The 22,587-nt window shown below is 37.7% G+C and overlaps 1 protein-coding gene across 1 annotated transcript in view; it reads left to right on the top strand.

The window, feature by feature from the left end:
- LOC134697277 (phosphoribosylformylglycinamidine synthase-like) overlaps positions 1-6,804 on the top strand; it is a gene marked incomplete at its 3' end in the record, with an annotated part of 49,015 nt that extends 42,211 nt beyond the window's left edge. The window contains exons 11-13 of the mRNA XM_063559450.1: positions 1,139-1,362; positions 4,029-4,154; positions 6,676-6,804. Of these exons, the coding sequence (XP_063415520.1) occupies positions 1,139-1,362; positions 4,029-4,154; positions 6,676-6,804 (479 nt within the window). The remainder of the gene's footprint in view (positions 1-1,138; positions 1,363-4,028; positions 4,155-6,675) is intronic.
- Between the last annotated feature and the right edge of the window lie 15,783 nt (positions 6,805-22,587).

Raw genomic sequence — 22,587 nt, 5'->3', positions numbered from 1 at the left:
TTGTGTACAGAATTTAATTCTTAACCTGTCCATATGTTCATTGTAACTAAATGGTATTATGAGCTATCTCTTTGGTTTATTTTTCATATTTTACAAGAACTTGCTTTTAGGTGCATGTCTTTACAATTCATAAAAAATCAGATAGATCCGTTTTGTTATGGTTTTGCACTTTTTACATACCAGTCATAATTCAAAATAATTCTTGAAAGAATGTCAATCTTTCTTGTCAGCTGTACTGAAAATCATTAAAAATATTTTTATCAGAATTATCTTGATAAAAAGCAAATTGAGGGCAAGGGTTCAAAGAAAAGAAGATAAAGTTAAATGTCAGTAGTTTATGCTAATGGATTAGAACTATACAAACCCAAACTGATAATCGTTCACACTTACACTAGACATTTATTCTGCGACTACACAGAACATGGTAAATCTAAACTGTAAAACCTCAATATCACCTAATTTGTTTTTTTATCCATTGATAGTGTGAAAATGGTCCAGATTGTATAAAGTTTTTATATATTTGGTTGTATGACATTCTTGCTTTCAAAAAACAATTTTTAAAAATTATTTATTTGTTTCATTTCATTGCTAATTAATAAATCTTATTATTTTGTGATTTTTGGACAAATATGATTTAATTCTCCAGCCTAGTATCTTTGTTCTTTTATAAACTTGAAACTCTGAGAATATGAAGTTTTTTTTTCTTCTGGAACTAGCACATGATTAATGCCCATAATTTAGTATGAAGTATAAAGATGGCAAAATATTCATCTAGTTTTTCTTTGTTAATTAGAATGGTGATAAGATGGACCTCATTCATATTATGTAGGAATACTATCAGATATGCAAAAAAAGTTAGGTATTGCATGCCTTCTGTGTGTTCTCACAGGAAAACAAACTTTTTTATTGGACCTGAAAGAACTTCAACTGTAAAACAGTTAAAAACAGAGAAAAAAACAAACATTTGCATATATCAGGAAAAAATAAAGCCATATGTTTCCAAGTACTATTGTTCACACAAGTTGTCACAGTAACCAATCCATTCATTTTGACTGGCAGTGTATAAAAAACATTGTCTTTCTTAGGATTTTTTTATATGATTTCTATGATTATATAAATGACCATTTGTGTTTTACAGGTAATGTTCTGAAAGAGATCGTAGAGCCAGCTGGTGCCATTATTAAAGCTTCCCAATTCCAGTTAGGTGATCCCACAATAAGTTTGTTAGAATTATGGGGTGCTGAATATCAGGAGAGTAATGCTATCCTTGTCAGACCTGAAGATAAGGAAGTACTTAAAAAGATTGGTGAACGGGAGAGATGTCCTGTATCTTTTGTGGGCAAGATAACTGGTGATGGCAAGGTAAGAAGTATTGTACTGAATTCCAAAATGTATATGATTTATATTGTATGTATTAAAATTTCCAATTATATTTTTGGAATAAAAAACTATAGTGTTTACATATTATTTTGCTATCTCAGTAAATGGGATAAATGATTATTATATAGACTGTCAGAATTTAGACAAATCTAGGTGATCATTTTTTTTTACCTTTGACTTCACATTCTATTCATTTTTCCTCCCTATTATAATGCAGATACGTACAAAGAGAGACAACTATTATCTTCCTTCTTTTCTATGTACAATATAGAAAAGAAGATGTGGTATGATTGCCAATGAGACAACTATCCACAAAAGACCAAAATGACACAAACATTAACAACTATAGGTCACCGTACGGCCTTCAACAACAACCCTTACATTATTAAACCCATAATTATTTAGATACTTTCATCTTTATTTTCTCATTTATTATTAAACACAACTGATATATTGAAACTACATTGTATCTAATAAAAGATATTTAATAAGTATTAATATGATTTTTTACTTTTTTTTATATTATTGTTCGTACATAAATAACAGTGCCTTTAAAGGCTGGTTGGTATAAATATACATGTTAATTGACTGCATATGTTGGAAATTTTAATACATTTTATTTCATGTATATGTACCAAGTTTAAAATGAAAGTATCTATCTATCTATCTAAAATTCAGTCAACATTCCTTTCAAAATCATTGACAATAGTAAAAAATCTGTTAATGCAGTAAAAGGATTATTGTCGAGCCTGCAACTTTTGTTGCAGAAAGCTCGACTAAGGGATAGTGAACTGGCGGGGGCTGTGGCAGTGTTAGCTCACTTCTTAAAAAGTCTATATTTTAGAAAGTGAAAGATCTGGATATTTCATTCTTTGTATATAGATGCCTTATGTTACGAAGTTTCCGTCAGTCACATGCCCAATGTCCTTGACCTCATTTTAATGGTTCAGTGACCAATTGAAAAAAAAGTTCAGAATTTTTGTAATGTTGAATTCTCTATTATTATAAGTAATAGGATAACTATATTTGGTATGTGCGTACCTTGCAAGGTTCTCATGCCCGTCAGACAGTTTTCACTTGACCTTGACCTCATTTCATGGATCAGTGAACAAGGTTAAGTTTTGGTGGTCAAGTCCATATCTCAGATACTATAAGCAATAGGGCTAGTATATTTGGTGTATGGAAGGACTGTAAGGTGTACATGTCCAACTGGCAGATGTCATCTGACCTTGACCTCATTTTCATGGTTCAGTGGTTATAGTTTAGTTTTGGTGTTTGGTCTGTTTTTCTCATACTTTATGCAATAGGTCTACTATATTTGTTGTATAGAATGATTGTAAGGTGTACATGTCTAGCGGGAAGATGTCATCTGACCTTGACCTCATTTTCATGGTTCAGCGATCAGAGTTGAGTTTTTAAGTTTTGGTCTTTTTATCTAATATTATATGCCAAAGGTCAACTATATTTGGTGTATAGAAATACATTATGATCTATATGTCAGTCCCACAGGTTTTATTTGTCCATGACCTCAATTTCACGGTTCATTGCACAGTGTTAAGTTTTTGTGTTTTGGTCTATTTTTCTTAAACTATATGTAATAGGTCAACTATATTTGTTGTATGGAAGCATTGTTAGCTGTACATGTCTGCTTGGCATAGTTCATCTGACCTTGACCTCATTTTCATGGTTTATTTTCATTGGTCTTTGTTTAGCTATCTTGATTATTGTTAAGTTTATGTGACATTTGTAATAAAGCTTTATACTTAGGACTATCAACATAATATCAATGATTAGTAAAAAAGGCGAGACATTTCAGTGTGTGCACTCTTGTAGATCTAAATTATAATCCTGGTACCTTTGATAACTATTTAATTGTTTGAAATTATCAAAGTACCTTTCAGACATTCTTTATTTAAAAAAAAATGTATGAACAAGGTATACCTTATTTCAGCTTATGGGTTATTTCCATACACCCCCCTTAGAATAAGCACCCTTTTATTTAACAGTGATATAGTTATCAACTTTAATCTTGTAATATTCTCATCAACACATATATATATATTATTATAAATTAAGGAATGTATCTCCCTCACGCAAAGCTCTGATTCCTTTCACGAATTTGGTAATACTTTTTGGACCTTTTGGATTGTAGCTCTTCATCTTTTATATATGCTTTGGATTTCAAATATTTTGGCCACGAGCATCACTGAAGAGACATGTATTGTCGAAATGCGCATCTGGTGCAACAAAATTGGTACCGTTGATTTTATTACTACCACTGGGTCGATGCCTCTGCTGGTGGACTATTAGTCCCCGAGGGTATCACCAGCCCAGTAGCCAGTACTTCGGTACTGGCATGAAAATACGGATTTTTTGTGTTATTAAAATTTGCTGTTACAAAATATATAAAATTATTATTATAAATTAAGGAATGTATCTCCCTCACGCAAAGCTCTGATTCCTTTCACGAATTTGGTAATACTTTTTGGACCTTTTGGATTATAGCTCTTCATCTTTTATATATGCTTTGGATTTCAAATATTTTGGCCACGAGCATCACTGAAGAGACATGTATTGTCGAAATGCGCATCTGGTGCAAAAAAATTGGTACCGTTGATTTTTTTATTACTTGACTTTCAATTTTGTAGATAAAAGTGGAAAATTTTCATCAGTTAGAAGGAGATGGCAGCCCCGCAAAAAAAAGGACAAAACAGAACTTTCCTTTTCCTGTAGACCTAGAATTGGAACATGTGTTAGGGTCCATGCCTAGAAAGGTAAAATAAAACATGTTTTGGGGTCCATGCCTAGGGGGTAAAATAAAACATGTGTTAGGGTCTTATGTCTAGAAAGCTGAATTCAAACATGTGTTAGGGTCCATACCTAGAAAGGTAAAATAAAACATGTGTTAGGGTCCATACCTAGAAAGGTAAAATAAAACATGTGTTAGGGTCTATGCCTAGAAAGGTAAAATAAAACATGTGTTAGGGTCCATACCTAGAAAGGTAAAATAAAACATGTGTTAGGGTCTATGCCTAGAAAGGTAAAATAAACATGTGTTAGGGTCTTATGTCTAGAAAGGTAAAATAAAACATGTTTTAGGGTCTATACCTAAAAAGGTAAAATAAAACATGTGTTAGGGTCTTTACCTAGAAAGGTAAAATAAAACATGTGTTAGGGTCTATACCTAGAAAGGTAAAATAAAACATGTGTTAGGGTCTATACCTAGAAAGGTAAAATAAAAATGTGTTAGGGTCTATACCTAGAAAGGTAAAATAAACATGTGTTAGGGTCTATACCTAGAAAGGTAAAATAAAACATGTGTTAGGGCCTATACCTAGAAAGGTAAAATAAAACATGTGTTAGGGTCTATACCTAGAAAGGTAAAATAAAACATGTGTTAGGGTCTATACCTAGAAAGGTAAAATAAACATGTGTTAGGGTCCATGCCTAGAAAGGTAAAATAAATGGTTAGGGCCTATACCTAGAAAGATAAAATAAAACATGTGTTAGGGTCTATACCTAGAAAGGTAAAATAAACATGTGTTAGGGCCTATACCTAGAAAGGTAAAATAAACATGTTTTTGGGTCTATACCTAGAAAGGTAAAATAAAACATGTGTTAGGGCCTATACCTAGAAAGGTAAAATAAACATGTGTTAGGGCCTATACCTAGAAAGGTAAAATAAAACATGTGTTAGGGTCCATGCCTAGAAAGGTAAAATAAACATGTGTTAGGGTCCATGCCTAGAAAGGTAAAATAAAACATGTTAGGGTCTATGCATAGAAAGGTAAAATAAAACATGTGTTAGGGCCTATACCTAGAAAGGTAAAATAAACATGTGTTAGGGCCTATACCTAGAAAGGTAAAATAAACATGTGTTAGGGCCTATACCTAGAAAGGTAAAATAAAACATGTGTTAGGGTCTATGCCTAGAAAGGTAAAATAAAACATGTGTTAGGGCCTATACCTAGAAAGGTAAAATAAAACATGTGTTAGGGTCCATGCCTAGAAAGGTAAAATAAACATGTGTTAGGGTCCATACCTAGAAAGGTAAAATAAACATGTGTTAGGGTCCATGCCTAGAAAGGTAAAATAAAACATGTTAACCTATAATGGTTTACTTTTTAAATTGTTATTTGGATGGAGAGTTGTCTCATTGGCACTCACACCACATCTTCTTATATCTAGTTAGGGTCTTATGCCTAGAAAGGTGAATTACACATGTGTTATGGTCTATGCCTAGAAAGGTAAACTAAACATGTGTTAGGGTAAATATCTAGAAAGGTAAAATAAACATGTGTTAGGGTCTTATGTCTAGAAAGGTAAAATAAGCATGTGTTAGGGCCTATACCTAGAAAGGTAAAATAAACATGTTTTTGGGCCTATACCTAGAAAGGTAAAATAAAACATGTGTTAGGGTCTATATCTAGAAAGGTAAAATAAACATGTGTAAGGGTCTATGCCTAGAAAGGTAAAATAAAACATGTGTTAGGGTCTATGTCTAGAAAGGTAAAATAAAACATGTGTTAGGGTAAATATCTAGAAAGGTAAAATAAACATGTGTTAGGGTCTATATCTAGAAAGGTAAAATAAACATGTGTTAGGGTCTATGCCTAGAAAGGTAGAATACAAAATGTGTTAGGGTCTATGCCTAGAAAGGTAAAATAAAACATGTGGTAGGGTCTATGCCTAGAAAGGTAAAATAAAACATGTGTTAGGGTCTATGCCTAGAAAGGTAAAATAAACATGTGTTAGGGTCCATGCCTAGAAAGGTAAAATAAAACATGTGTTAGGGTAAATATCTAGAAAGGTAAAATAAACATGTGTTAGGGTCTATGCCTAGAATGGTAGAATAAAAAATGTGTTAGGGTCTATGCCTAAAATTAAGGTGCAATCAACTTGAAACTTAGTACACATGTTCCCTTTGATATGACTCTAATTTTTATGCCAAATTAGAGTTTATATCCAAATTTCAGGGTTTGCTGAAAATGATAGTGGGAGTGGGGACTCATTCTGGAAAAACTGTACATGCCAAAAAATTTCATTTTCAGATCATTTAACCAAATTTATTTTGTATTAAATGACTTTTTCAAGAAAAAATGGTCAATTTCAGGGGCCAAATTATGGCTGATATCAGAGTTTTCACAATTTGTTTGTGTTATCGCTCTTTGACTTGTTCTAAATCAGTAAGATTTGAACAACTGTTTTTTTTACACATTCTATTTTTATTGGTTTTGTGATATATAAAAGCCAGTGGCAGGATGCAGGTGTTGTATAACTATTATTATCTTTCAGGAATTTATATTAGAAAGATGTAAACCTGATTTAAAGCCATTGACTTTGGAGATGAATCTGACCTTAAAAGATGCCCTTGATAGAGTATTACGTTTACCTTCAGTGGCCAGTAAGCGTTACCTAACAAACAAGGTAAGTTAATCTGACCTTGAAAGATGCCCTTGATAGAGTATTACGTTTACCATCAGTGGCCAGTAAGCGTTACCTAACAAACAAGGTAAGTTAATCTGACCTTGAAAGATGCCCTTGATAGAGTATTACGTTTACCTTCAGTGGCCAGTAAGCGTTACCTAACAAACAAGGTAAGTTAATCTGACCTTGAAAGATGCCCTTGATAGAGTATTACGTTTACCATCAGTGGCCAGTAAGCGTTACCTAACTAACAAGGTAAGTTAATCTGACCTTGAAAGATGCCCTTGATAGAGTATTACGTTTACCATCAGTGGCTAGTAAGCGTTACCTAACAAACAAGGTAAGTTAATCTGACCTTGAAAGATGCCCTTGATAGAGTATTACGTTTACCATCAGTGGCTAGTAAGCGTTACCTAACAAACAAGGTAAGTTAATCTGACCTTGAAAGATGCCCTTGATAGAGTATTACGTTTACCTTCAGTGGCCAGTAAGCGTTACCTAACAAACAAGGTAAGTTAATCTGACCTTGAAAGATGCCCTTGATAGAGTATTACGTTTACCATCAGTGGCTAGTAAGCGTTACCTTACAAACAAGGTAAGTTAATCTGACCTTAAAAGATGCCCTTGATAGAGTATTACGTTTACCATCAGTGGCTAGTAAACGTTACCTAACAAACAAGGTAAGTTAATCTGACCTTGAAAGATGCCCTTGATAGAGTATTACGTTTACCATCAGTGGCTAGTAAGCGTTACCTTACAAACAAGGTAAGTTAATCTGACCTTGAAAGATGCCCTTGATAGAGTATTACGTTTACCTTCAGTGGCCAGTAAGCGTTACCTAACAAACAAGGTAAGTTAATCTGACCTTAAAAGATGCCCTTGATAGAGTATTACGTTTACCATCAGTGGCTAGTAAGCGTTACCTAACAAACAAGGTAAGTTAATCTGACCTTAAAAGATGCCCTTGATAGAGTATTACGTTTACCATCAGTGGCCAGTAAGCGTTACCTAACAAACAAGGTAAGTTAAACCTTAAAAGATGCCCTTGATAGAGTATTACGTTTACCATCAGTGGCTAGTAAACGTTACCTAACAAACAAGGTAGGTTAATCTGACCTTGAAAGATGCCCTTGATAGAGTATTACGTTTACCATCAGTGGCCAGTAAGCGTTACCTAACAAACAAGGTAAGTTAATCTGACCTTGAAAGATGCCCTTGATAGAGTATTACGTTTACCATCAGTGGCCAGTAAGCGTTACCTAACAAACAAGGTAAGTCAATCTGACCTTGAAAGATGCCCTTGATAGAGTATTACGTTTACCTTCAGTGGCCAGTAAGCGTTACCTAACAAACAAGGTAAGTTAATCTGACCTTGAAAGATGCCCTTGATAGAGTATTACGTTTACCATCAGTGGCTAGTAAGCGTTACCTAACAAACAAGGTAAGTTAATCTGACCTTAAAAGATGCCCTTGATAGAGTATTACGTTTACCATCAGTGGCTAGTAAACGTTACCTAACAAACAAGGTAAGTTAATCTGACCTTGAAAGATGCCCTTGATAGAGTATTACGTTTACCATCAGTGGCTAGTAAGCGTTACCTAACAAACAAGGTAAGTTAATCTGACCTTAAAAGATGCCCTTGATAGAGTATTACGTTTACCATCAGTGGCCAGTAAGCATTACCTAACAAACAAGGTAAGTTAATCTGACCTTGAAAGATGCCCTTGATAGAGTATTACGTTTACCATCAGTGGCCAGTAAGCGTTACCTAACAAACAAGGTAAGTTAATCTGACCTTGAAAGATGCCCTTGATAGAGTATTATGTTTACCATCAGTAGCTAGTAAGCGTTACCTAACAAACAAGGTAAGTTAATCTGACCTTAAAAGATGCCCTTGATAGAGTATTACGTTTACCATCAGTGGCTAGTAAGCGTTACCTAACAAACAAGGTAAGTTAATCTGACCTTGAAAGATGCCCTTGATAGAGTATTACGTTTACCATCAGTGGCTAGTAAATGTTACCTAACAAACAAGGTAAGTCAATCTGACCTTGAAAGATGTCCTTGATAGAGTATTACGTTTACCTTCAGTGGCCAGTAAGCGTTACCTAACAAACAAGGTAAGTCAATCTGACCTTGAAAGATGCCCTTGATAGAGTATTACGTTTACCTTCAGTGGCCAGTAAGCGTTACCTAACAAACAAGGTAAGTTAATCTGACCTTGAAAGATGCCCTTGATAGAGTATTACGTTTACCATCAGTGGCCAGTTAGCGTTACCTAACAAACAAGGTAAGTCAATCTGACCTTGAAAGATGCCCTTGATAGAGTATTACGTTTACCATCAGTGGCCAGTAAGCATTACCTAACAAACAAGGTAAGTTAATCTGACCTTGAAAGATGCCCTTGATAGAGTATTACGTTTACCTTCAGTGGCCAGTAAGCGTTACCTAACAAACAAGGTAAGTTAATCTGACCTTGAAAGATGCCCTTGATAGAGTATTACGTTTACCTTCAGTGGCCAGTAAGCGTTACCTAACAAACAAGGTAAGTCAATCTGACCTTGAAAGATGCCCTTGATAGAGTATTACGTTTACCTTCAGTGGCCAGTAAGCGTTACCTAACAAACAAGGTAAGTTAATCTGACCTTGAAAGATGCCCTTGATAGAGTATTACGTTTACCTTCAGTGGCCAGTAAGCGTTACCTAACAAACAAGGTAAGTCAATCTGACCTTAAAAGATGCCCTTGATAGAGTATTACGTTTACCATCAGTGGCCAGTAAGCGTTACCTAACAAACAAGGTAAGTCAATCTGACCTTGAAAGATGCCCTTGATAGAGTATTACGTTTACCTTCAGTGGCCAGTAAACGTTACCTAACAAACAAGGTAAGTTAATCTGACCTTGAAAGATGCCCTTGATAGAGTATTACGTTTACCTTCAGTGGCCAGTTAGCGTTACCTAACAAACAAGGTAAGTTAATCTGACCTTGAAAGATGCCCTTGATAGAGTATTACGTTTACCTTCAGTGGCCAGTAAGCGTTACCTAACAAACAAGGTAAGTCAATCTGACCTTGAAAGATGCCCTTGATAGAGTATTACGTTTACCTTCAGTGGCCAGTAAGCGTTACCTAACAAACAAGGTAAGTTAATCTGACCTTGAAAGATGCCCTTGATAGAGTATTACGTTTACCATCAGTGGCCAGTAAGCGTTACCTAACAAACAAGGTAAGTTAATCTGACCTTGAAAGATGCCCTTGATAGAGTATTACGTTTACCATCAGTGGCCAGTAAGCGTTACCTAACAAACAAGGTAAGTCAATCTGACCTTGAAAGATGCCCTTGATAGAGTATTACGTTTACCTTCAGTGGCCAGTAAGCGTTACCTAACAAACAAGGTAAGTTAATCTGACCTTGAAAGATGCCCTTGATAGAGTATAACGTTTACCATCAGTGGCTAGTAAGCGTTACCTAACAAACAAGGTAAGTCAATCTGACCTTGAAAGATGCCCTTGATAGAGTATTACGTTTACCTTCAGTGGCCAGTAAGCGTTACCTAACAAACAAGGTAGGTTAATCTGACCTTGAAAGATGCCCTTGATAGAGTATTACGTTTACCTTCAGTGGCCAGTAAGCGTTACCTAACAAACAAGGTAAGTCAATCTGACCTTGAAAGATGCCCTTGATAGAGTGTTACGTTTACCATCAGTGGCCAGTAAGCGTTACCTAACAAACAAGGTAAGTTAATCTGACCTTGAAAGATGCCCTTGATAGAGTATTACGTTTACCATCAGTGGCTAGTAAGCGTTACCTAACAAACAAGGTAAGTCAATCTGACCTTGAAAGATGCCCTTGATAGAGTATTACGTTTACCTTCAGTGGCCAGTAAGCGTTACCTAACAAACAAGGTAGGTTAATCTGACCTTGAAAGATGCCCTTGATAGAGTATTACGTTTACCTTCCGTGGCCAGTAAGCGTTACCTAACAAACAAGGTAAGTTAATCTGACCTTGAAAGATGCCCTTGATAGAGTATTACGTTTACCATCAGTGGCCAGTAAGCGTTACCTAACAAACAAGGTAAGTTAATCTGACCTTGAAAGATGCCCTTGATAGAGTATTACGTTTACCTTCAGTGGCTAGTAAGCATTACCTAACAAACAAGGTAAGTTAATCTGACCTTGAAAGATGCCCTTGATAGAGTATTACGTTTACCTTCAGTGGCCAGTAAGCGTTACCTAACAAACAAGGTAAGTTAATCTGACCTTGAAAGATGCCCTTGATAGAGTATTACGTTTACCTTCAGTGGCCAGTAAGCGTTACCTAACAAACAAGGTAGGTCAATCTGACCTTGAAAGATGCCCTTGATAGAGTATTACGTTTACCTTCAGTGGCCAGTAAGCGTTACCTAACAAACAAGGTAAGTTAATCTGACCTTGAAAGATGCCCTTGATAGAGTATTACGTTTACCATCAGTGGCTAGTAAGCATTACCTAACAAACAAGGTAAGTTAATCTGACCTTGAAAGATGCCCTTGATAGAGTATTACGTTTACCTTCAGTGGCCAGTAAGCGTTACCTAACAAACAAGGTAAGTCAATCTGACCTTGAAAGATGCCCTTGATAGAGTATTACGTTTACCTTCAGTGGCCAGTAAGCGTTACCTAACAAACAAGGTAAGTCAATCTGACCTTGAAAGATGCCCTTGATAGAGTATTACGTTTACCTTCAGTGGCCAGTAAACGTTACCTAACAAACAAGGTAAGTTAATCTGACCTTGAAAGATGCCCTTGATAGAGTATTACGTTTACCATCAGTGGCCAGTAAGCGTTACCTAACAAACAAGGTAAGTTAATCTGACCTTGAAAGATGCCCTTGATAGAGTATTACGTTTACCATCAGTGGCCAGTAAGCGTTACCTAACAAACAAGGTAAGTTAATCTGACCTTGAAAGATGCCCTTGATAGAGTATTATGTTTACCATCAGTAGCTAGTAAGCGTTACCTAACAAACAAGGTAAGTTAATCTGACCTTAAAAGATGCCCTTGATAGAGTATTACGTTTACCATCAGTGGCTAGTAAGCGTTACCTAACAAACAAGGTAAGTTAATCTGACCTTGAAAGATGCCCTTGATAGAGTATTACGTTTACCATCAGTGGCTAGTAAATGTTACCTAACAAACAAGGTAAGTCAATCTGACCTTGAAAGATGTCCTTGATAGAGTATTACGTTTACCTTCAGTGGCCAGTAAGCGTTACCTAACAAACAAGGTAAGTCAATCTGACCTTGAAAGATGCCCTTGATAGAGTATTACGTTTACCTTCAGTGGCCAGTAAGCGTTACCTAACAAACAAGGTAAGTTAATCTGACCTTGAAAGATGCCCTTGATAGAGTATTACGTTTACCATCAGTGGCCAGTTAGCGTTACCTAACAAACAAGGTAAGTCAATCTGACCTTGAAAGATGCCCTTGATAGAGTATTACGTTTACCATCAGTGGCCAGTAAGCATTACCTAACAAACAAGGTAAGTTAATCTGACCTTGAAAGATGCCCTTGATAGAGTATTACGTTTACCTTCAGTGGCCAGTAAGCGTTACCTAACAAACAAGGTAAGTTAATCTGACCTTGAAAGATGCCCTTGATAGAGTATTACGTTTACCTTCAGTGGCCAGTAAGCGTTACCTAACAAACAAGGTAAGTCAATCTGACCTTGAAAGATGCCCTTGATAGAGTATTACGTTTACCTTCAGTGGCCAGTAAGCGTTACCTAACAAACAAGGTAAGTTAATCTGACCTTGAAAGATGCCCTTGATAGAGTATTACGTTTACCTTCAGTGGCCAGTAAGCGTTACCTAACAAACAAGGTAAGTCAATCTGACCTTAAAAGATGCCCTTGATAGAGTATTACGTTTACCATCAGTGGCCAGTAAGCGTTACCTAACAAACAAGGTAAGTCAATCTGACCTTGAAAGATGCCCTTGATAGAGTATTACGTTTACCTTCAGTGGCCAGTAAACGTTACCTAACAAACAAGGTAAGTTAATCTGACCTTGAAAGATGCCCTTGATAGAGTATTACGTTTACCTTCAGTGGCCAGTTAGCGTTACCTAACAAACAAGGTAAGTTAATCTGACCTTGAAAGATGCCCTTGATAGAGTATTACGTTTACCTTCAGTGGCCAGTAAGCGTTACCTAACAAACAAGGTAAGTCAATCTGACCTTGAAAGATGCCCTTGATAGAGTATTACGTTTACCTTCAGTGGCCAGTAAGCGTTACCTAACAAACAAGGTAAGTTAATCTGACCTTGAAAGATGCCCTTGATAGAGTATTACGTTTACCATCAGTGGCCAGTAAGCGTTACCTAACAAACAAGGTAAGTTAATCTGACCTTGAAAGATGCCCTTGATAGAGTATTACGTTTACCATCAGTGGCCAGTAAGCGTTACCTAACAAACAAGGTAAGTCAATCTGACCTTGAAAGATGCCCTTGATAGAGTATTACGTTTACCTTCAGTGGCCAGTAAGCGTTACCTAACAAACAAGGTAAGTTAATCTGACCTTGAAAGATGCCCTTGATAGAGTATAACGTTTACCATCAGTGGCTAGTAAGCGTTACCTAACAAACAAGGTAAGTCAATCTGACCTTGAAAGATGCCCTTGATAGAGTATTACGTTTACCTTCAGTGGCCAGTAAGCGTTACCTAACAAACAAGGTAGGTTAATCTGACCTTGAAAGATGCCCTTGATAGAGTATTACGTTTACCTTCAGTGGCCAGTAAGCGTTACCTAACAAACAAGGTAAGTCAATCTGACCTTGAAAGATGCCCTTGATAGAGTGTTACGTTTACCATCAGTGGCCAGTAAGCGTTACCTAACAAACAAGGTAAGTTAATCTGACCTTGAAAGATGCCCTTGATAGAGTATTACGTTTACCATCAGTGGCTAGTAAGCGTTACCTAACAAACAAGGTAAGTCAATCTGACCTTGAAAGATGCCCTTGATAGAGTATTACGTTTACCTTCAGTGGCCAGTAAGCGTTACCTAACAAACAAGGTAGGTTAATCTGACCTTGAAAGATGCCCTTGATAGAGTATTACGTTTACCTTCCGTGGCCAGTAAGCGTTACCTAACAAACAAGGTAAGTTAATCTGACCTTGAAAGATGCCCTTGATAGAGTATTACGTTTACCATCAGTGGCCAGTAAGCGTTACCTAACAAACAAGGTAAGTTAATCTGACCTTGAAAGATGCCCTTGATAGAGTATTACGTTTACCTTCAGTGGCTAGTAAGCATTACCTAACAAACAAGGTAAGTTAATCTGACCTTGAAAGATGCCCTTGATAGAGTATTACGTTTACCTTCAGTGGCCAGTAAGCGTTACCTAACAAACAAGGTAAGTTAATCTGACCTTGAAAGATGCCCTTGATAGAGTATTACGTTTACCTTCAGTGGCCAGTAAGCGTTACCTAACAAACAAGGTAGGTCAATCTGACCTTGAAAGATGCCCTTGATAGAGTATTACGTTTACCTTCAGTGGCCAGTAAGCGTTACCTAACAAACAAGGTAAGTTAATCTGACCTTGAAAGATGCCCTTGATAGAGTATTACGTTTACCATCAGTGGCTAGTAAGCATTACCTAACAAACAAGGTAAGTTAATCTGACCTTGAAAGATGCCCTTGATAGAGTATTACGTTTACCTTCAGTGGCCAGTAAGCGTTACCTAACAAACAAGGTAAGTCAATCTGACCTTGAAAGATGCCCTTGATAGAGTATTACGTTTACCTTCAGTGGCCAGTAAGCGTTACCTAACAAACAAGGTAAGTCAATCTGACCTTGAAAGATGCCCTTGATAGAGTATTACGTTTACCTTCAGTGGCCAGTAAACGTTACCTAACAAACAAGGTAAGTTAATCTGACCTTGAAAGATGCCCTTGATAGAGTATTACGTTTACCATCAGTGGCCAGTAAGCGTTACCTAACAAACAAGGTAAGTTAATCTGACCTTAAAAGATGCCCTTGATAGAGTATTACGTTTACCTTCAGTGGCCAGTAAGCGTTACCTAACAAACAAGGTAAGTCAATCTGACCTTGAAAGATGCCCTTGATAGAGTATTACGTTTACCTTCAGTGGCCAGTTAACGTTACCTAACAAACAAGGTAAGTCAATCTGACCTTGAAAGATGCCCTTGATAGAGTATTACGTTTACCATCAGTGGCCAGTAAGCGTTACCTAACAAACAAGGTAAGTCAATCTGACCTTGAAAGATGCCCTTGATAGAGTATTACGTTTACCTTCAGTGGCCAGTAAGCGTTACCTATCAAACAAGGTAAGTCAATCTGACCTTGAAAGATTCCCTTGATAGAGTGTTACGTTTACCTTCAGTGGCCAGTAAGCGTTACCTAACAAACAAGGTAAGTCAATCTGACCTTGAAAGATGCCCTTGATAGAGTGTTACGTTTACCATCAGTGGCCAGTAAGCGTTACCTAACAAACAAGGTAAGTCAATCTGACCTTGAAAGATGCCCTTGATAGAGTATTACGTTTACCATCAGTGGCCAGTAAACGTTACCTAACAAACAAGGTAAGTCAATCTGACCTTGAAAGATGCCCTTGATAGAGTATTACGTTTACCTTCAGTGGCCAGTAAATGTTACCTAATAAACAAGGTAAGTTAATCTGACCTTGAAAGATGCCCTTGATAGAGTATTACGTTTACCTTCAGTGGCCAGTAAGCGTTACCTAACAAACAAGGTAAGTTAATCTGACCTTGAAAGATGCCCTTGATAGAGTATTACGTTTACCATCAGTGGCCAGTAAGCGTTACCTAACAAACAAGGTAAGTTAATCTGACCTTGAAAGATGCCCTTGATAGAGTATTACGTTTACCATCAGTGGCCAGTAAGCGTTACCTAACAAACAAGGTAAGTCAATCTGACCTTGAAAGATGCCCTTGATAGAGTATTACGTTTACCATCAGTGGCCAGTAAGCGTTACCTAACAAACAAGGTAAGTTAATCTGACCTTGAAAGATGCCCTTGATAGAGTATTACGTTTACCTTCAGTGGCCAGTAAGCGTTACCTAACAAACAAGGTAAGTTAATCTGACCTTGAAAGATGCCCTTGATAGAGTGTTACGTTTACCATCAGTGGCCAGTAAGCGTTACCTAACGAACAAGGTAAGTAAGTCAATCTGACCTTGAAAGATGCCCTTGATAGAGTATTATGTTTACCATCAGTGGCCAGTAAGCGTTACCTAACGAACAAGGTAAGTAAGTCAATCTGACCTTGAAAGATGCCCTTGATAGAGTGTTACGTTTACCATCAGTGGCCAGTAAGCGTTTCCTAACGAACAAGGTAAGTAAGTCAATCTGACCTTGAAAGATGCCCTTGATAGAGTATAAGTTTACCATCAGTGGCCAGTAAGCGTTACCTAACAAACAAGGTAAGTTAATCTGACCTTGAAAGATGCCCTTGATAGAGTGTTATGTTTACCTTCAGTGGCCAGTAAGCGTTACCTAACAAACAAGGTAAGTTAATCTGACCTTGAAAGATGCCCTTGATAGAGTATTACGTTTACCTTCAGTGGCCAGTAAGCGTTACCTAACAAACAAGGTAAGTTAATCTGACCTTGAAAGATGCCCTTGATAGAGTATTACGTTTACCTTCAGTGGCCAGTAAGCGTTACCTAACAAACAAGGTAAGTTAATCTGACCTTGAAAGATGCCCTTGATAGAGTATTACGTTTACCTTCAGTGGCCAGTAAGCGTTACCTAACAAACAAGGTAAGTCAATCTGACCTTGAAAGATGCCCTTGATAGAGTATTACGTTTACCATCAGTGGCCAGTAAGCGTTACCTAACAAACAAGGTAAGTTAATCTGACCTTGAAAGATGCCCTTGATAGAGTATTACGTTTACCATCAGTGGCCAGTAAGCGTTACCTAACAAACAAGGTAAGTTAATCTGACCTTGAAAGATGCCCTTGATAGAGTATTACGTTTACCTTCAGTGGCCAGTAAGCGTTACCTAACAAACAAGGTAAGTTAATCTGACCTTGAAAGATGCCCTTGATAGAGTATTACGTTTACCTTCAGTGGCCAGTAAGCGTTACCTAACAAACAAGGTAAGTTAATCTGACCTTGAAAGATGCCCTTGATAGAGTATTACGTTTACCATCAGTGGCCAGTAAGCGTTACCTAACTAACAAGGTAAGTTAATCTGACCTTGAAAGATGCCCTTGATAGAGTATTACGTTTACCATCAGTGGCTAGTAAGCGTTACCTAACAAACAAGGTAAGTTAATCTGACCTTGAAAGATGCCCTTGATAGAGTATTACGTTTACCATCAGTGGCTAGTAAGCGTTACCTAACAAACAAGGTAAGTTAATCTGACCTTGAAAGATGCCCTTGATAGAGTATTACGTTTACCTTCAGTGGCCAGTAAGCGTTACCTAACAAACAAGGTAAGTTAATCTGACCTTGAAAGATGCCCTTGATAGAGTATTACGTTTACCATCAGTGGCCAGTAAGCGTTACCTAACAAACAAGGTAAGTCAATCTGACCTTGAAAGATGCCCTTGATAGAGTATTACGTTTACCATCAGTGGCTAGTAAGCGTTACCTAACAAACAAGGTAAGTTAATCTGACCTTGAAAGATGCCCTTGATAGAGTATTACGTTTACCTTCAGTGGCCAGTAAGCGTTACCTAACAAACAAGGTAAGTTAATCTGACCTTGAAAGATGCCCTTGATAGAGTATAACGTTTACCATCAGTGGCTAGTAAGCGTTACCTAACAAACAAGGTAAGTCAATCTGACCTTGAAAGATGCCCTTGATAGAGTATTACGTTTACCTTCAGTGGCCAGTAAGCGTTACCTAACAAACAAGGTAAGTCAATCTGACCTTGAAAGATGCCCTTGATAGAGTATTACGTTTACCATCAGTGGCCAGTAAGCGTTACCTAACAAACAAGGTAAGTTAATCTGACCTTGAAAGATGCCCTTGATAGAGTATTACGTTTACCTTCAGTGGCCAGTAAGCGTTACCTAACAAACAAGGTAAGTTAATCTGACCTTGAAAGATGCCCTTGATAGAGTGTTACGTTTACCATCAGTGGCCAGTAAGCGTTACCTAACGAACAAGGTAAGTAAGTCAATCTGACCTTGAAAGATGCCCTTGATAGAGTATTATGTTTACCATCAGTGGCCAGTAAGCGTTACCTAACGAACAAGGTAAGTAAGTCAATCTGACCTTGAAAGATGCCCTTGATAGAGTGTTACGTTTACCATCAGTGGCCAGTAAGCGTTTCCTAACGAACAAGGTAAGTAAGTCAATCTGACCTTGAAAGATGCCCTTGATAGAGTATAAGTTTACCATCAGTGGCCAGTAAGCGTTACCTAACAAACAAGGTAAGTTAATCTGACCTTGAAAGATGCCCTTGATAGAGTGTTATGTTTACCTTCAGTGGCCAGTAAGCGTTACCTAACAAACAAGGTAAGTTAATCTGACCTTGAAAGATGCCCTTGATAGAGTATTACGTTTACCTTCAGTGGCCAGTAAGCGTTACCTAACAAACAAGGTAAGTTAATCTGACCTTGAAAGATGCCCTTGATAGAGTATTACGTTTACCTTCAGTGGCCAGTAAGCGTTACCTAACAAACAAGGTAAGTTAATCTGACCTTGAAAGATGCCCTTGATAGAGTATTACGTTTACCTTCAGTGGCCAGTAAGCGTTACCTAACAAACAAGGTAAGTCAATCTGACCTTGAAAGATGCCCTTGATAGAGTATTACGTTTACCATCAGTGGCCAGTAAGCGTTACCTAACAAACAAGGTAAGTTAATCTGACCTTGAAAGATGCCCTTGATAGAGTATTACGTTTACCATCAGTGGCCAGTAAGCGTTACCTAACAAACAAGGTAAGTTAATCTGACCTTGAAAGATGCCCTTGATAGAGTATTACGTTTACCTTCAGTGGCCAGTAAGCGTTACCTAACAAACAAGGTAAGTTAATCTGACCTTGAAAGATGCCCTTGATAGAGTATTACGTTTACCTTCAGTGGCCAGTAAGCGTTACCTAACAAACAAGGTAAGTTAATCTGACCTTGAAAGATGCCCTTGATAGAGTATTACGTTTACCATCAGTGGCCAGTAAGCGTTACCTAACTAACAAGGTAAGTTAATCTGACCTTGAAAGATGCCCTTGATAGAGTATTACGTTTACCATCAGTGGCTAGTAAGCGTTACCTAACAAACAAGGTAAGTTAATCTGACCTTGAAAGATGCCCTTGATAGAGTATTACGTTTACCATCAGTGGCTAGTAAGCGTTACCTAACAAACAAGGTAAGTTAATCTGACCTTGAAAGATGCCCTTGATAGAGTATTACGTTTACCATCAGTGGCCAGTAAGCGTTACCTAACAAACAAGGTAAGTTAATCTGACCTTGAAAGATGCCCTTGATAGAGTATTACGTTTACCATCAGTGGCCAGTAAGCGTTACATAACAAACAAGGTAAGTCAATCTGACCTTGAAAGATGCCCTTGATAGAGTATTACGTTTACCTTCAGTGGCCAGTAAGCGTTACCTAACAAACAAGGTAAGTTAATCTGACCTTGAAAGATGCCCTTGATAGAGTATAACGTTTACCATCAGTGGCTAGTAAGCGTTACCTAACAAACAAGGTAAGTCAATCTGACCTTGAAAGATGCCCTTGATAGAGTATTACGTTTACCTTCAGTGGCCAGTAAGCGTTACCTAACAAACAAGGTAAGTTAATCTGACCTTGAAAGATGCCCTTGATAGAGTATTACGTTTACCATCAGTGGCTAGTAAGCATTACCTAACAAACAAGGTAAGTTAATCTGACCTTGAAAGATGCCCTTGATAGAGTATTACGTTTACCTTCAGTGGCCAGTAAGCGTTACCTAACAAACAAGGTAAGTCAATCTGACCTTGAAAGATGCCCTTGATAGAGTATTACGTTTACCTTCAGTGGCCAGTAAGCGTTACCTAACAAACAAGGTAAGTTAATCTGACCTTGAAAGATGCCCTTGATAGAGTATTACGTTTACCTTTAGTGGCCAGTAAACGTTACCTAACAAACAAGGTAAGTTAATCTGACCTTGAAAAGATGCCCTTGATAGAGTATTACGTTTACCATCAGTGGCTAGTAAGCATTACCTAACAAACAAGGTAAGTTAATCTGACCTTGAAAGATGCCCTTGATAGAGTATTACGTTTACCTTCAGTGGCCAGTAAGCGTTACCTAACAAACAAGGTAGGTTAATCTGACCTTGAAAGATGCCCTTGATAGAGTATTACGTTTACCTTCCGTGGCCAGTAAGCGTTACCTAACAAACAAGGTAAGTTAATCTGACCTTGAAAGATGCCCTTGATAGAGTATTACGTTTACCTTCAGTGGCCAGTAAGCGTTACCTAACAAACAAGGTAGGTCAATCTGACCTTGAAAGATGCCCTTGATAGAGTATTACGTTTACCTTCAGTGGCCAGTAAGCGTTACCTAACAAACAAGGTAAGTTAATCTGACCTTGAAAGATGCCCTTGATAGAGTATTACGTTTACCATCAGTGGCTAGTAAGCATTACCTAACAAACAAGGTAAGTTAATCTGACCTTGAAAGATGCCCTTGATAGAGTATTACGTTTACCTTCAGTGGCCAGTAAGCGTTACCTAACAAACAAGGTAAGTCAATCTGACCTTGAAAGATGCCCTTGATAGAGTATTACGTTTACCTTCAGTGGCCAGTAAGCGTTACCTAACAAACAAGGTAAGTCAATCTGACCTTGAAAGATGCCCTTGATAGAGTATTACGTTTACCTTTAGTGGCCAGTAAACGTTACCTAACAAACAAGGTAAGTTAATCTGACCTTGAAAGATGCCCTTGATAGAGTATTACGTTTACCATCAGTGGCCAGTAAGCGTTACCTAACAAACAAGGTAAGTCAATCTGACCTGGAAAGATGCCCTTGATAGAGTATTACGTTTACCATCAGTGGCCAGTAAGCGTTACCTAACAAACAAGGTAAGTCAATCTGACCTTGAAAGATGCCCTTGATAGAGTATTACGTTTACCTGCAGTGGCCAGTAAGTGTTACCTAATAAACAAGGTAAGTTAATCTGACCTTGAAAGATGCCCTTGATAGAGTATTACGTTTACCTTCAGTGGCCAGTAAGCGTTACCTAACAAACAAGGTAAGTTAATCTGACCTTGAAAGATGCCCTTGATAGAGTATTACGTTTACCATCAGTGGCCAGTAAGCGTTACCTAACAAACAAGGTAAGTTAATCTGACCTTGAAAGATGCCCTTGATAGAGTATTACGTTTACCATCAGTGGCCAGTAAGCGTTACCTAACAAACAAGGTAAGTCAATCTGACCTTGAAAGATGCCCTTGATAGAGTATTACGTTTACCATCAGTGGCCAGTAAGCGTTACCTAACAAACAAGGTAAGTTAATCTGACCTTGAAAGATGCCCTTGATAGAGTATTACGTTTACCTTCAGTGGCCAGTAAGCGTTACCTAACAAACAAGGTAAGTTAATCTGACCTTGAAAGATGCCCTTGATAGAGTGTTACGTTTACCATCAGTGGCCAGTAAGCGTTACCTAACGAACAAGGTAAGTAAGTCAATCTGACCTTGAAAGATGCCCTTGATAGAGTATTATGTTTACCATCAGTGGCCAGTAAGCGTTACCTAACGAACAAGGTAAGTAAGTCAATCTGACCTTGAAAGATGCCCTTGATAGAGTGTTACGTTTACCATCAGTGGCCAGTAAGCGTTTCCTAACGAACAAGGTAAGTAAGTCAATCTGACCTTGAAAGATGCCCTTGATAGAGTATAAGTTTACCATCAGTGGCCAGTAAGCGTTACCTAACAAACAAGGTAAGTTAATCTGACCTTGAAAGATGCCCTTGATAGAGTGTTACGTTTACCTTCAGTGGCCAGTAAGCGTTACCTAACAAACAAGGTAAGTTAATCTGACCTTGAAAGATGCCCTTGATAGAGTATTACGTTTACCTTCAGTGGCCAGTAAGCGTTACCTAACAAACAAGGTAAGTTAATCTGACCTTGAAAGATGCCCTTGATAGAGTATTACGTTTACCTTCAGTGGCCAGTAAGCGTTACCTAACAAACAAGGTAAGTTAATCTGACCTTGAAAGATGCCCTTGATAGAGTATTACGTTTACCTTCAGTGGCCAGTAAGCGTTACCTAACAAACAAGGTAAGTCAATCTGACCTTGAAAGATGCCCTTGATAGAGTATTACGTTTACCATCAGTGGCCAGTAAGCGTTACCTAACAAACAAGGTAAGTCAATCTGACCTTGAAAGATGCCCTTGATAGAGTATTACGTTTACCATCAGTGGCTAGTAAGCGTTACCTAACAAACAAGGTAGGTCAATCTGACCTTGAAAGATGCCCTTGATAGAGTATTACGTTTACCATCAGTGGCCAGTAAGCGTTACCTAACAAACAAGGTAAGTTAATCTGACCTTGAAAGATGCCCTTGATAGAGTATTACGTTTACCTTCAGTGGCCAGTAAGCGTTACCTAACAAACAAGGTAAGTTAATCTGACCTTGAAAGATGCCCTTGATAGAGTATTACGTTTACCATCAGTGGCCAGTAAGCGTTACCTAACGAACAAGGTAAGTAAGTCAATCTGACCTTGAAAGATGCCCTTGATAGAGTATTATGTTTACCATCAGTGGCCAGTAAGCGTTACCTAACGAACAAGGTAAGTAAGTCAATCTGACCT

This window comes from Mytilus trossulus, chromosome 14 (assembly GCF_036588685.1).
Source record: "Mytilus trossulus isolate FHL-02 chromosome 14, PNRI_Mtr1.1.1.hap1, whole genome shotgun sequence".
NCBI classification, from domain to species: domain Eukaryota; kingdom Metazoa; phylum Mollusca; class Bivalvia; order Mytilida; family Mytilidae; genus Mytilus; species Mytilus trossulus.
This window is presented reverse-complemented; position numbering and strand designations above follow the sequence as displayed.